This window comes from Sinocyclocheilus anshuiensis, unplaced genomic scaffold, assembly GCF_001515605.1.
Source record: "Sinocyclocheilus anshuiensis isolate Anshui unplaced genomic scaffold, SAMN03320099.WGS_v1.1 scaffold2313, whole genome shotgun sequence".
Taxonomy (NCBI): domain Eukaryota; kingdom Metazoa; phylum Chordata; class Actinopteri; order Cypriniformes; family Cyprinidae; genus Sinocyclocheilus; species Sinocyclocheilus anshuiensis.
Genome location: NW_015552721.1, coordinates 130,499 through 144,405, shown reverse-complemented (window position 1 = coordinate 144,405; position 13,907 = coordinate 130,499). Strand labels below are relative to the sequence as shown.

Genomic DNA, 13,907 nt, shown 5'->3' with positions numbered 1-13,907 from the left:
GTGCGAATTTTACCAGGGGAACCCCGCCAAAAATGTGTATTTTACCCCCCAGAATGCGATTTTTAATGGGGAGACCCCCTGGAAATGCCATTGGGTTAGTTTTGAGTAGCAATTGGGCGGATTTTGTTGTGAAAACCTGGCAACCCTGCTCCTGCTCAATGAGCAGTGCTCATTCTTAAGGAGCTTCTGCGACCGCAACGAGCACTCATTTGGTTGAGATCCGGGAGTTTTGTCGTCGCAGACCTTGGAAATCCATCTGTGACAGCAAAATCCAGCCAAAAGATCTGCAGTTTGAGCTTGCCATAAACTGCCTCAGAAGTCATTGCCTGATAGCAGCAAGGCAAGTTGGCTGAGTTTTTGGATGCAGCCAAAATTAGCCAAGCACCGGAAATATGATAATCAGATCTTGAGTGTATGTCAGATTTGACAGACAAACAAACTGCCTTTTACAACGGGCATAACGTTGGCTTGAAGTTGGACGTTCGATATTCGCAAATTTAGGGACCGTCTCTAAAGTTACATGCGATATTGGTATACACTTTTCTAACTTCAATAGCATTTGAGGAGAATGACTTACAGTCATAAAAACAACTGTAAACTGTTAATCTAGGTGTCAACTATCATGCACACCTTTTACATTTTTGATATTTATTAAAATAAACTGTAAATCTTATGTAAATTATGGTACTTTTTCACAACCGAATGGGCTCAAATGCAAATTTAAAGCTCAATAGCATTTGAGGAGAATGACTTCCAGTCATAAAACAAACTGCAAAGTGTTCATCTAGGTGTCAACTATAATGCACACCTTTTACATTTTTTGATATTTATTAAAATAAAGTGTAAATCATATGTAAAAAATGCTACTTTTTCACAACCGAATGGGCTCAAATGCAAATTTAAGGCTCAATAGGCTCAAATGCTATTGAGCTTTAAATTTGCGTTTGAGCCCATTCGGTTGAGAAAAAGTAGCATTTTTTTTAAACATATGATTTACAGTAGATTTTAATAAATATCAAAAATGTAAAAGGTGTGCATTATAGTTGACACCTAGATGAACAGATTACAGTTGTTTTTATGACTGTAAGTCATTCTCAAATGCTATTGAGCTTTAAATTATGGTATATTTTGCATTTGAGCCCATTCGGTTGTGAAAAAGTAGCAATTTTACATATGATTTACAGTTTATTTTAATAAATATCAAAAAATGTTAAAGGTGTGCATTATAGTTGACACCTACATGAACACTTTACAGTTGTTTTTATGACTATAAGTCATTCTCCTCAAACGCTATTAACGTTAGAAAAGTGTTGCATGTAACTTTAGAGACGGTCCCTAAATTTGCGAATATCGAACGTCTAATGTCAAGCCAACTTTATGCCAGTCCTATACACATTTGTCTTGCCGTACAAATGGGCGCCGGTCTCAACCACGTCCAGCTATTGGTGTGTCTTACCATATTATTTTAATGTATTATCTTAATTATGAACACACTGGTTTGTAGTGCAAACAGTTTTACCGTTTACTGCACGTTATAATTCTTCTCGTTATTTTCCGATAGCGGCTAATGAACCAGAAGTCTCGCGCATAGGCTTACTTCCGCGTTGGAGGAACTTCTGTTAAAGTGAAACTAAATGAACAACAATCTGGGTTGGTTTTAAGGTTTTTAATAAAGAATAAGCTTATGTATTTATATGACGTGCCAAGACGAATGTGAACACAGCTGATACTCAGATGTACGTGATGGACATGCAAGAGAAATTTAAACAAGTAGCCTATGTGAATAAGCGTCTATGTCTAACTAAAACTAGGCAAAATCAGGTTAAAGCACTGTAGCAACTAGTTTATTCGACTAGTTTAGTTGTGTACTATGAAAATGTCTCAGATTTTTGGCAAAAAATGGTCGTTAGGGTTGTAAAACACCTAACAACACAATTGTTATTTATGCCATTGTATTGCTGTATTCAAGAAAGAGTGAATCTCTTTCACATCCAAGAATTGAATTTGTATTGTAGCAGTTTTGGTATTAATATATTAATTCATAGTAGTATAAAAAATATTTGCAGACGTGTTAGAGACTGTGATGAACAGATTTCATCCTGTGAAATAAAAACATGTTATGACCTTTTCCTGCAAAGACAAAGAGAAGAAGAGCAATGGCAGAATTTTTACCAACTTCACCAAGTCAAACCAGGAGACAACGTATGGATAAACCTCCATGTAAGTCAATAACCAAGATAATAATAATAGCAACAATAACAACTTTAATTGTTAGTTTCAAGGTTATATATTGAACATCTTTTAGCTTGGGCGCCTTGTTTTAGAACATATTTTGCACAAAACTCAACAAGAGCTGTGAGCACAATTGTAAAAGATGCATGTTTACATTGAAAAATAATGGAATAGTAGACCTAACACAGAATGCGTTCTGTGAGAACGGCCCCCATTTCTTCTTTGACCCTTTTTAGAGCTATTTTGATTGGCGGAGGCTCTGGGTGGCGCAAAATAGATACATTAACTTACTACACTTTATCTAAAATGCAAGTTACTTAATATTAATTTCCTGTTCACTGATCTGTTGTATAAAATTGATTCCGTTGGTTTTAATGTAAGCTCAGTGGTGACAGATATTCGGAACTGACTGATATTTGGAACAACAATATTGACTGTGTGATATCGCTTACATTTTTGTGTAGACATAAACTGCAGGTGATACATTTTTTTATTATTTCTTTCCTTATCAGCTATGTCCTCCTCCAGTGGTCCTCTGGCTGAGGAGCTTCAGTGTTCAGTGTGTCTGGAAGTGTTCACTGATCCAGTCAGCACTCCATGTGGACACAACTTCTGTAAGAGCTGCTTGAACCAGTGCTGGGACAACAGTCAGAAGTGCTACTGTCCATTCTGTAAAGAAACATTCAGTAAAAAGACCCGACCTCAAGATCAACACTTAGAAAGGTTGTGCAGCTCTTTCAGAAAAAGTTCAGTCTGAGTAAATCTGAAGTTCTCTGTGACATCTGTGATGAAAGAAGGCTGAAAGCCCTGAAATCCTGTCTGCTGTGTCAGGCATCTTACTGTAAAACTCACCTGGATCTTCATCAGAGAGTCCTGAGCTTAAAGAAACACAAACTGATGGACCCTGTGAAGAATATGAAGGACTATATATGCCAGAAACACGAGAGACCTCTGGAGCTGTTCTGTAGAGATGATCAGACGTATGTGTGTGTGTTTTGCACTGATGGAGACCACAAGACTCACAACACTGTTCCTCTAGAGGAGGAGAGTAAAGAGAAGAAGGCACGAGTTCCTAACAATACAATAAACTTACTTCAATAATCTGGTTTTAAATATTCCAACAATATCTTTTGTCAGAAATGGAAAATACATGTTAAGAAAAGTGATAAAATGTGTCATGATAAAATATAAAATATGTTCATGTCTGTCTATAGGCTGAACACTGATGTGAGTGTGGAGACTCTGAGGAGAGCTCTGACTCAACTGCAGGAAACTTTAGACCAGAAACTCAGTCAAACTGGTAGGTCAATATCAAATACAGCACACACTTTCTTTTGGCAGTTACTGTGTTTTGCAAGGAAATTAATATTTAAAAAGTGAAAATTAAAATATCTGCCTATCAAACAATTAAGAAATCTGAACAATCAAGCAATAATCTAACAATATTAACGTCAATATATTTCAGTATCAAAATAGAAGCAAGTACTGGTAATAAGATATAATTTAAAAAAATTCTTTCTTTGTTGTCATGTTAAATATTTTTGCCAAAATATTTTATCAAATTATTTTTTAAAATGTATGTAAATATATTGCTGTGTATGCAGTTTAAAACAAATATAATTTGTAAAAACATGGTGTGATGTCTTGCATTAATAATCGTGGTAATCTTCCACAAAAGGAACACTTGTTTGTGTTTGTGTGTGTGTGAGTGATGCTACGGTGAGATAAACGCTCAAAGATGACGACGATTGATGCAAACAGTCTTTTAATAAAGCCACACGAGGATAAATCACAGGACGGACAGGCAGGATGCACACGTAGGAACCAAGAAGACCGGACAAAAACAGACTGCACAGACTAGGGCTTAAGTACATTGGTAAACGAGGATAATAGACAAGACACACCTGAACTAAATGACATAATCAAAGGGAGACAGAAACTAGGTCACACAGAGCACATGAAGGATGAAAACAACAAAAACAGCCAAGGGGTGTGTGGGTGTGTGTGTGTGAAACATACAAGTAGCCTATAGTAAAACCAGTAAATTTTGACCTTGTTGGGACATCTCTTGGTCCCCATGAGGAAACAAGCCTATCGATCATACAGGGGTGTGTTTCCCTAAAGCATCGTTACCCAACTATGGTCACAAGTTCTGTCGTTACCAACATAGTTCAACGATTTGGTGTTTCCCAAAACTATAGTTCAAACAAACATTCGCAAACAGCGTTGCAAACTTACATGGTTGGAACTACAGCTCTCAACCTGTGGTTAGAAGTATAGTTTCTTTTTAGCAAGGGATATGGGCTTAAATAAATGTTCTTGGACACAATAAGCAAGCTAACATGCAGTACAATCTAAATATAAATACATTTTAATCTATGTATTTTTGCGTGTCCTCAAGCGCCATTTTTTAAGAGTGCATATGTGCATAAATGCCTAATGGAACCCCCGGTTATGACATAAGAGGGAACCCACGATGAATCAAACATCAAATAAAGCAAAATGACAGGGAACAAAAAAAAAAAATCAGGTGCCATGTTCAATACAGCAGTATCTTAAGAGTTCACGAGTTCGCAGTAACGTATAATATGATTGAGCAATTAGTAGCATATTTGGCGTGCTGTCCAGATGGAGGGCTCCGAGCTCGGGATAGAGCCCGAACCCAGAGAACTCCCCAAAAGAAGCTAATGGCATGAGACAGCAGCCAGAGAGAAAATTGTTAGTAGCCCCCCAAAAATATGCGTGCCGTGAAGATAAAGTAGGGTGTGCGAGGAGGCGGCAGGGCGACTAGGAGGGGTCATGCGGTGCTTGACAGTAGCTGCGGCTCGCCACGTTGGATGGCAACCCCTACCTGCCACCAAATAAGGAGCACGATGGAAGGCCAGGTGAGGGACTCACTGCGTCCGAAGAGAGCTGCGGCTCTGCTGCACCGGAAGGGAGAGCCCTGTCCAATGCAGAAAAAGCAAATGGGGCTCAAAACGACAGATGGAAGCACTGCGGCGGTAGCATCAAATTAAGCAGGCACTGCGGTGGCAGTATCAAATGAGCAGGGCACTGCGGCGGCAGTTTCAAATTAAGCAAGCACTGCAGCGGCAGTATCAAATGAGCGGGGTACTGCAGCGGCAGTATCAAATGAGCGGGGCACTGCGGCGGCAGTATCAAATGAGCGGGGCACTGCGGTGGCAGTATCAAATGAGCGGGGCACTGCGGCGGCAGTATAAATTAAGCAGGGCACTGCAGCGGCAGTAACAAATGAGCGGGGCACTGCGGCGGCAGTATCAAATGAGCGGGCACTGCGGCGGCAGTATAAATTAAGCGGGGCACTGCGGCGGCAGTATCAAATGATACCCACGGCTTTGCATTTGCATTGCAGCATCACATTTCATTTAACTGATCAGAATTAGATGGGATTTCTTAGTGTGAAAATTATTGGTCCTGATATAGCTCTTGAAGGCGTTCGATGACCATCGACCGAGAGCTTGGACCTGCTGCTGTGAGAGGCCTTTTTGAGCTGCTGTAGTTGCTGCCCCGATTCGGAAGGAGTGGCTGGAAAGTCTTTCTGTGGGTATGCATGGTTGGACGATGTTTTTGAACATCGTTTGGATAGATGTTTTTGAAACCAAAAACATGTGATGGGGTGGTTACAGTCGTTGACAAAAAGAGGGTCAAGAGGGGATGTAGACTGAGAGCTTCTGAATTTGAGGTAAGAATAAGGGCCTGATACGGTTGGATTGGTGACGGGAGGTTAAAAGTTTAGACGTGGTGACCTCTTTCCTGATCTGATTTAATTTTGATGAAATAGGAGATAGTTTCGCTGTCGAGCACGGAAAGGTCGGAGACGGTTGGATAGAGTTTGGGGTTGAATAGAGGTTATTGTGAATTCCAAGCATCTCAGGAAACCAAAAAAAGCCAGTATGAACAGTGCATCGAGTGTACAAGCGGTATGAAGTGAGTGGTACCCTGTGCAGAGAATGGGGATACATTTAGAAAGAATGTCTAAAGTTATCGGTTGTCTAGCGTCCAGGCTTGGAGGATGAGAGCACTGAATTCCTTTGATCAAAAAGAAATGTTTGAGAATTGTTTATTTCAGGAGAGGGGGCGCCGTAGATTAATTTGTGAAATAAATTGGATGCCGCTTAGATAACCTTTGATTGACCGGGCTTGGAGGTTCTTACAGGTGTTAAGGTAGGAAACAAAAGATGTGATTGAGAGAGGGGAGAAATCGGGAAATGGCAGGTTGTATGAGAGGTGGAAAGCTTTAAATCATCTCCAAGCAGTTAGATAAGATTGGATGGTTCTGGGTGAAACTGCTTGGAAAATCGAACCGAGTGGAGAGGAGAGGTTTTAAGGGATGTGTTATGGGAACACGAGTTGCGAATAGTGAGGTACTGGGGTTGGCGATGGGTCCGCCTCCAGAGCCAGCGCTCTGAATTTCTGCAAGAATCTGAGATTTGATGGTATTAGGCACAGGGGGTGGTTCCTGAGCTGCAGCATTCGGTGGGGTAGGTAGTGGGACTGCTGTGAATAAAGTGTACTGAGATTTAGATTGGAGAGAAGGATTAGAAGGAAGATAAGGAGGGGCCGTAACCTTTTGCAGAGGCAGCCTCACGCACGGATTAGCCTCTGGTGCTTAGGGAAGCACGTAGGAAGAGGTAGAAGGAAATGAGGGAGGAGGCCAGTAAGCTTGCGTTGCTGGCTGATGATGCCCTGCTTGGATGTCTGCAGCGGGGCCTGCTGGCCATTGATAGGGAAAAGGAGTAGCGGAAGGGTGAGAGTAAGGTGCCTGAGCTTCAGTGGCTAGCGGAGGCAGCCTCACGTTAACGTCTGCCGCCGGAGGTAGAAGGAAGGGAGTGGGAAGGATAGGAGTTTGGGAAGCCATGCCAGCGGGCGACGTTGCGTGCGGCGCTGTAGCTGAAGGCACCGCAGTGATTGGTTGAGAAGAGGAGTGAGGCAATGCAGTGTGAGGAGCAGCCGAGTCTGGGGCGAAAAAAGGGGTCATTAGAAACGGGAGGAAAAGCCTGAGATGTGTGGGCCTGAGTTGCAAGCGGAGGCAGCCTCACGCTTCCTTCAGCTGCTGTGGGCCACAGGAAGGGAGTGGAGTTTGTGACATCCTGAAGAGCCTGTGCAGCCTGCACAGCTAGCAGAGGGAGCCTCACGCTAGCTTCTGCTATGGGAGCTGGAGGCCACTGAAAAGGAAAAGGATTAGAAGAAACAGGAGGAAAAGACTGAGATGTGAGGTCATGTGTTGCAAGCGTAAGCAGCTTTGCACTTGTTTCAGCTGCTGTAGCTGTAGGCCACGGGGGCTTGTGATATTTGGGGGAAAATGCTGGAGAGCCTGTGCAGCCTGCACAGCTAGCAGAGGCAGCCTCACGCGAGTGTGTGCTACGGGAGCTGGAGACCACTGAAAAGGAGGAGAGGTTAGAAGTAGCAGGAGAATGACTTTGACATTTAAAAAGTGATAAAATTATGAAAAGACATGCTTTTCCTCTTAACCACACATGTAGTAGTAAGTATTGAAACAGCTAGCTAGCCAAGCAGCACATCAGCTGGTAGAGACTTGGAGAGAGGTGCCTAAGAGTATGCACAACGCATGCGAATTAGGTTGCTAGTTGTACTTGTTCAATAATAATAATAATAATAATAATAATTTCTTTATGATACACCTTAGTTGATAGTATGCACCTATAATTGTACACAGTTTAACTAATTTTCACGAAAATCAATCTTTTTCCATCTTATCGGTCTATCTGAGTACATGTGTAATTTAAAATATAGGTAAAATGCTAGTGAAAATTAATACAGAAAATGTGAGTAATTTCATTGCGTGTTCTATGCAGTTTTGAGTCATGGTTACAAAAATGACATCAACATCCATAATGTCATCACATCGTTTAACCCTCAATCCGTCCTTGGGGTCAATATGACCCCAATCAACTTTTACCTAGTTAAAAAAAAAAAAAAAAAAAGGTTCCCTTCATCTCAGTGGAATAAGATTGTGACTTTTCTACATTTTCTATTTATATTCACATAAAAAAAACTGGGGTTGCTTCGGTTGTTCTGAAGGTATGTAAAAAATGTTTTTACTAATCTGGTATTTGGGGTCAATAAGACCCCACATTGAAATTAATGGGAAATGCGAAAAAAAATCTATATATATTTTTTTTCCATTTGTCAAAAAAATTAAAATAAATAAATCTATAAATCTGGCATAAATCTAAAAATTTCCACACAGAAATGAAGGCCTGGTACTAGAGCACAAATGGAATGTAGAAAAGACATGCTCACTCACATGCACACGCGCACACACACAAACATGTGTGACTGCAACAGAGAGCATTTTTACAGAAATTGGCAAATAAAATACAGTGGTGTGAAAAAGTGTTGGCCCCCTTCCTGATTTCTTATTTTTTTGCATGTTTGTCACACTTTAATGTTTCAGATCATCAAACAAATTTAAATTACACAAAGATAATGCAAGTAAATACAAAATGCAGTTTTTAAATGATGATTTCATTGCAGTTGTTGCTGCAAAGCGTGGCACAACCAGTTATTAGATTTAGGGGGCAATTACTTTTTCACGTAGGGCTAGGCAGGTTTGGACAGCTTTTTTCCCTTAATAAAATAAATAATTATTTAAAAACTGCATTTTGTATTTACTTGCATTATCTTTGTGTAATATAAAAATTTGTTTGATCTGAATCTTTTAAGTGTGACAAATGCAAAAAATGTAAAAAACAGGAAGGGGGCCAACACTTTTTCACACCACTATAAATAAATCCTGCATAAATCTGAAAATGGCCACACAAAAACGAAGGCCTGATACTAGAGCACAAATGCAATGTAGAACGAGCATACTCACTCACACGTGCGCGCACTCAAACACACACACACTTATTGCAGTTGTTTGTTTTGTTTTGTTTTTTTTGGGGGGGGGGGGGGGTTTTTAATTTACATTTAAGAAATAATTGTTTTGATTTTACTTTTTAGATTGAAAAAAAAAGGTGACAATATTTTATGAAAAAAAAAGTTTTAGTGACAACTTGTGGCATTTCTGCAAATTTATGTGGCATTATTGCAAAAGCGGGCACTTCAAAATACCTCAAACAACAAAAACAAATTCTAACCTCTGAGAAAAATACTGTTCGTAATGTATTTTATAATGTTTCAGTAATATTTACAAAATATATATCAGAAAAGTTGTGAGAGTAGCAGTTAACCACTTCCAGAACCGGGTTCGATTACCAGGGAACACACATACTGGTAAAAAAAAAAATTATAGCCTGAATGCACTACAAGTTGCTTTGGATAAAATATAAAAGCGTCTGCTAAATGCATAAATTATCAAATTAAATTATTATTATTATTAATTAATTATTAAATTCTATGGGCCTCTGCTGGAGATATATGGTCATAACACGTTTTTTTTTTTTTTTTTCAAAAACTGTTAATTTCTACAAGTTTTTCTCTATCCAGCAGATGGCATATATCTACACCTAACACCTAGATCAATATCCAGAAACAACTTAAATCAAATTTAGATCATAATTTAAGTGATTTTTTCTTGAAAATGTAATATTTAACATGCAAGCTAATGGTGTAGTTGAGGATTTTTGTGGTAAATGGGTACAAACGTACTTCATATCTCCCAAAACACAGCTCTAATGTATAGATGAGAAGTAAACAAAAATGATATATTATTTGTATGATTAAAAAATGTATATATTTTTTACAATTACTCTTTACATTTTGGGGTCATATTGACCCCAAATACCATTAGTGTAAACAGGAAATGAGAACCATAGGAGGGTTAACAACTTAACAACAAACGACCTACCTTTAGCGACTTTACCTAAAAATTTAATTGCAACACGGCCTCGCCGCTAGTGGAGGCAGCCTCGCGCTAGCGACTGCTACGAGAGCTGGAGGCCCGGCTACATGTGGCGCTGCGGCTGTAAGCCGCGATGAAAAGTTGAGCCGAAGCGGGAAGCGAATGAGGTTTTTAATTTACATTTAAGAAATAATTGTTTTGATTTTACTTTTTAGATTGAAAAAAAAAGGTGACAATATTTTATGAAAAAAAAAGTTTTAGTGACAACTTGTGGCATTTCTGCAAATTTATGTGGCATTATTGCAAAAGCGGGCACTTCAAAATACCTCAAACAACAAAAACAAATTCTAACCTCTGAGAAAAATACTGTTCGTAATGTATTTTATAATGTTTCAGTAATATTTACAAAATATATATCAGAAAAGTTGTGAGAGTAGCAGTTAACCACTTCCAGAACCGGGTTCGATTACCAGGGAACACACATACTGGTAAAAAAAAAAATTATAGCCTGAATGCACTACAAGTTGCTTTGGATAAAATATAAAAGCGTCTGCTAAATGCATAAATTATCAAATTAAATTATTATTATTATTAATTAATTATTAAATTCTATGGGCCTCTGCTGGAGATATATGGTCATAACACGTTTTTTTTTTTTTTTTTCAAAAACTGTTAATTTCTACAAGTTTTTCTCTATCCAGCAGATGGCATATATCTACACCTAACACCTAGATCAATATCCAGAAACAACTTAAATCAAATTTAGATCATAATTTAAGTGATTTTTTCTTGAAAATGTAATATTTAACATGCAAGCTAATGGTGTAGTTGAGGATTTTTGTGGTAAATGGGTACAAACGTACTTCATATCTCCCAAAACACAGCTCTAATGTATAGATGAGAAGTAAACAAAAATGATATATTATTTGTATGATTAAAAAATGTATATATTTTTTACAATTACTCTTTACATTTTGGGGTCATATTGACCCCAAATACCATTAGTGTAAACAGGAAATGAGAACCATAGGAGGGTTAACAACTTAACAACAAACGACCTACCTTTAGCGACTTTACCTAAAAATTTAATTGCAACACGGCCTCGCCGCTAGTGGAGGCAGCCTCGCGCTAGCGACTGCTACGAGAGCTGGAGGCCCGGCTACACGCAGTGTTGCATCATGGTTACAAAAACGACATCAACATCTATAATGTCATCACGTCGTTTAACAACTTTTAACAACAAACGACCTACCTTTAGCGACTTTATCTATAAATTTAATTGCAACGGCCTGCGGCGCTAGCGGAGGCAGCCTCGCGCTAGCGACTGCTACGAGAGCTGGAGGCCCGGCTACATGTGGCGCTGCGGCTGTAAGCCGCGATGAAAAGTTGAGCCGAAGCGGGAAGCGAATGAGGTTTTGCAGCGGTGAGAACTGGGGCACGGCCCAGGCTCGTTTGAGGCCTGCCGCTGCGACCCAAAGCTCGAGGAGAGCCGGGTCTTGTGCGGGACGATGGTGGTGTCGAGCGAGGCGAGTTCGAGGCTTTGCTCGATCTATTGGTTGCCTTGGCTAATTTGCAGGGTGAAGAATAGATCATACAGATCAGCATTGTTTGAACCATGAGAATGGTTCGTCAGAATAAATCAGCGTTTGCTTCAGGCTTACATACTATCGACTTTACGATCGGAGGATATATTGGCATGGCCGAATGATACGAGGATGTCGGGGAAGAAGTTGGAAGTCTCGCCGGTGGAGGCGAGGTTAAGCCTCGGTGTTGTGGAGAGCGTGTGGCTGGTCGAGCAGAGCGGCGGCCGCGATGAAGCCTGGTGCTCGGCGGCGGTGACTGGCGGAAAAGGAGTGAGCCTAGGGCCTAGCCCAGATTGCGACAGAGGATACGAAAAATCTTCAGTACAGGTCTCGTCGTAGTACGGAAAAAGTTGAGTCTGTGATATAATGGCCAAAGGAGCAAAACCGAATGCTATAAAACTGTCGTGGAACAGAGGTAAGTTGGCTGTATATATACGTATTGTGCTTGTTAAGGTGATTAGCTGACGAGCTCCACCTGCTTAAGAAAGGTTTCTGATCCAAGCTACCTGATGATGGCAGTAATGCACTGTTAAGTGCGGTTGCCAGTAAAAGAAAGAAGAAGAAGAAGAGCTCCACCTGGGCCAGACTGATTGATTATCTGATCGTGCTCCTCCTGAACCTTGTTAATGAAACATCGTATGTCTAATCAGTTAAATAGCAGAAGTTATTCCTCCACCACATGCGTGTGACGTCATTAACAATGGCTCTATGTTGTTGAACTAATGTGGTTCAAACGACGGAGATGCGGACGTGTTCGGGAAACAGTCGTAACTAGCTAGTTCGTTTCAACAACAATGCATCGTACTATGGCTACTGTCAAGCACCGCAGTGCCCCGCTCATTTGATACTATGGTTAATCAGCGAGTTACGTCGTTGTATGGGAAACGCAACCCAGAATGATCTTTTTGAAAATCTAAAATAGTAGAAAGTTTTCTGTGAGGGGCAGGTTTAGGGTAAAGGCATAGAAAATACAGTTTGTACAGTACAAAAATCATTGTTTATGGAATGTCCCCATAAAACACGTAAACACAATGTGTGTGTGTGTGCACGCGCGCTCGTGCGGCATGTATATTTGTTTAACAGTGTCTAGTGTCAGTGATGTAGATGTCAATGAAACAGCTCCTGTAATACATGAATGTTAAGATCTCTTCATCATATATTATTATTATTATTTGTCTTCACAGTGTTGATGAGGATGCAGCAGTATGCAGGTAGAATGAATGATCTGTTCTCTCACACAGTAAAAATTACACAAACATTCACATACAATACTTCAATGCATACTGAATATTAAATATTAAGCACATGAAGATATACTGTATGTATTGTGAAGATGTGATTCATATTCTCTGATCTCTCTCTCAGTGGATGTGACTCTGGATCCTGATACAGCTCATCCATATGTCATCCTGTCTGATGATGGGAAACAAGTGATACACGGAGACATTAAACAAAAGCTCCCAAACAACCAAAAGAGGTTTGATCACTGCACCTGTGTCCTGGGAAAAGATGGATTCTCCTCAGGGAGATTTTATTTTGAGGTGCAGGTGAATGAAAAGACTAAGTGGGATTTAGGAGTGGCCAAAGAATCTATTAACAGGAAGGGAAAGGTCACTGTGAGTCCTCAGGATGGATTCTGGGTTTTGGGTCTGTGGAATGAGAATGAATATTGGGCTTGTACTGATTCCTATGTCCTACTGTCTCTGAGAGTGAAACCACAGAAGGTGGGGGTGTTTGTGGATTATGAGGAGGGTCTGGTCTCCTTCTATAATGTGGAGTCCAAATCTCATATCTACTCCTTCACTGGTCAGTCTTTCACTGAGAAACTGTATCCTTTATTCAGCCCATGTCGTAATGAAAAAGGTACAAATTCAGCCCCTTTGATTATCTCATCGTTTAATAGCAATGAATGAATTCACACATTTTCATAATTTGGAAAAACATAGATGTAGGGGCATAATGTTATTTGTTCCTTCTGAATTTGTTTATTTTTTAGGACTGCAAAAAGTGAACATATCCACAAAATATTTTTATTTTTCTCTTTACCTGTAAAAGTAAAATTGCATTGTAAATAAAAACAGAACAAATTTAAATAGTATCTGAATGAAGCACTTTAGCTCTTTCTAGAGCTGGATTATGCTGATGTTGCTTGTGAACTCATAATTAAAGTATGAATATGACTATGTATATGCAGGCAAAATGTTGTCTACTGAAACAATTTATAAAAAAAATATAATAACTGAATTATCAGAATTAACACAGTT

The 13,907-nt window shown here is 39.7% G+C and overlaps 1 protein-coding gene across 1 annotated transcript; it reads left to right on the top strand.

Annotated features, from left to right (window-relative positions):
- Positions 1 to 1,615: 1,615 nt before the first annotated feature.
- Positions 1,616 to 13,652, top strand: LOC107667801 (zinc finger protein RFP-like). Its single transcript, XM_016459519.1, has 8 exons — positions 1,616 to 1,736; positions 2,139 to 2,220; positions 2,745 to 2,955; positions 2,991 to 3,294; positions 3,370 to 3,404; positions 3,447 to 3,532; positions 12,828 to 12,854; positions 13,009 to 13,652. Exons 2-8 carry the CDS (start codon positions 2,157 to 2,159, stop codon positions 13,554 to 13,556), a joined length of 1,275 nt encoding a protein of 424 aa, XP_016315005.1. The 5' UTR covers positions 1,616 to 1,736; positions 2,139 to 2,156; the 3' UTR covers positions 13,557 to 13,652.
- The last annotated feature ends 255 nt before the right edge of the window (positions 13,653 to 13,907 follow it).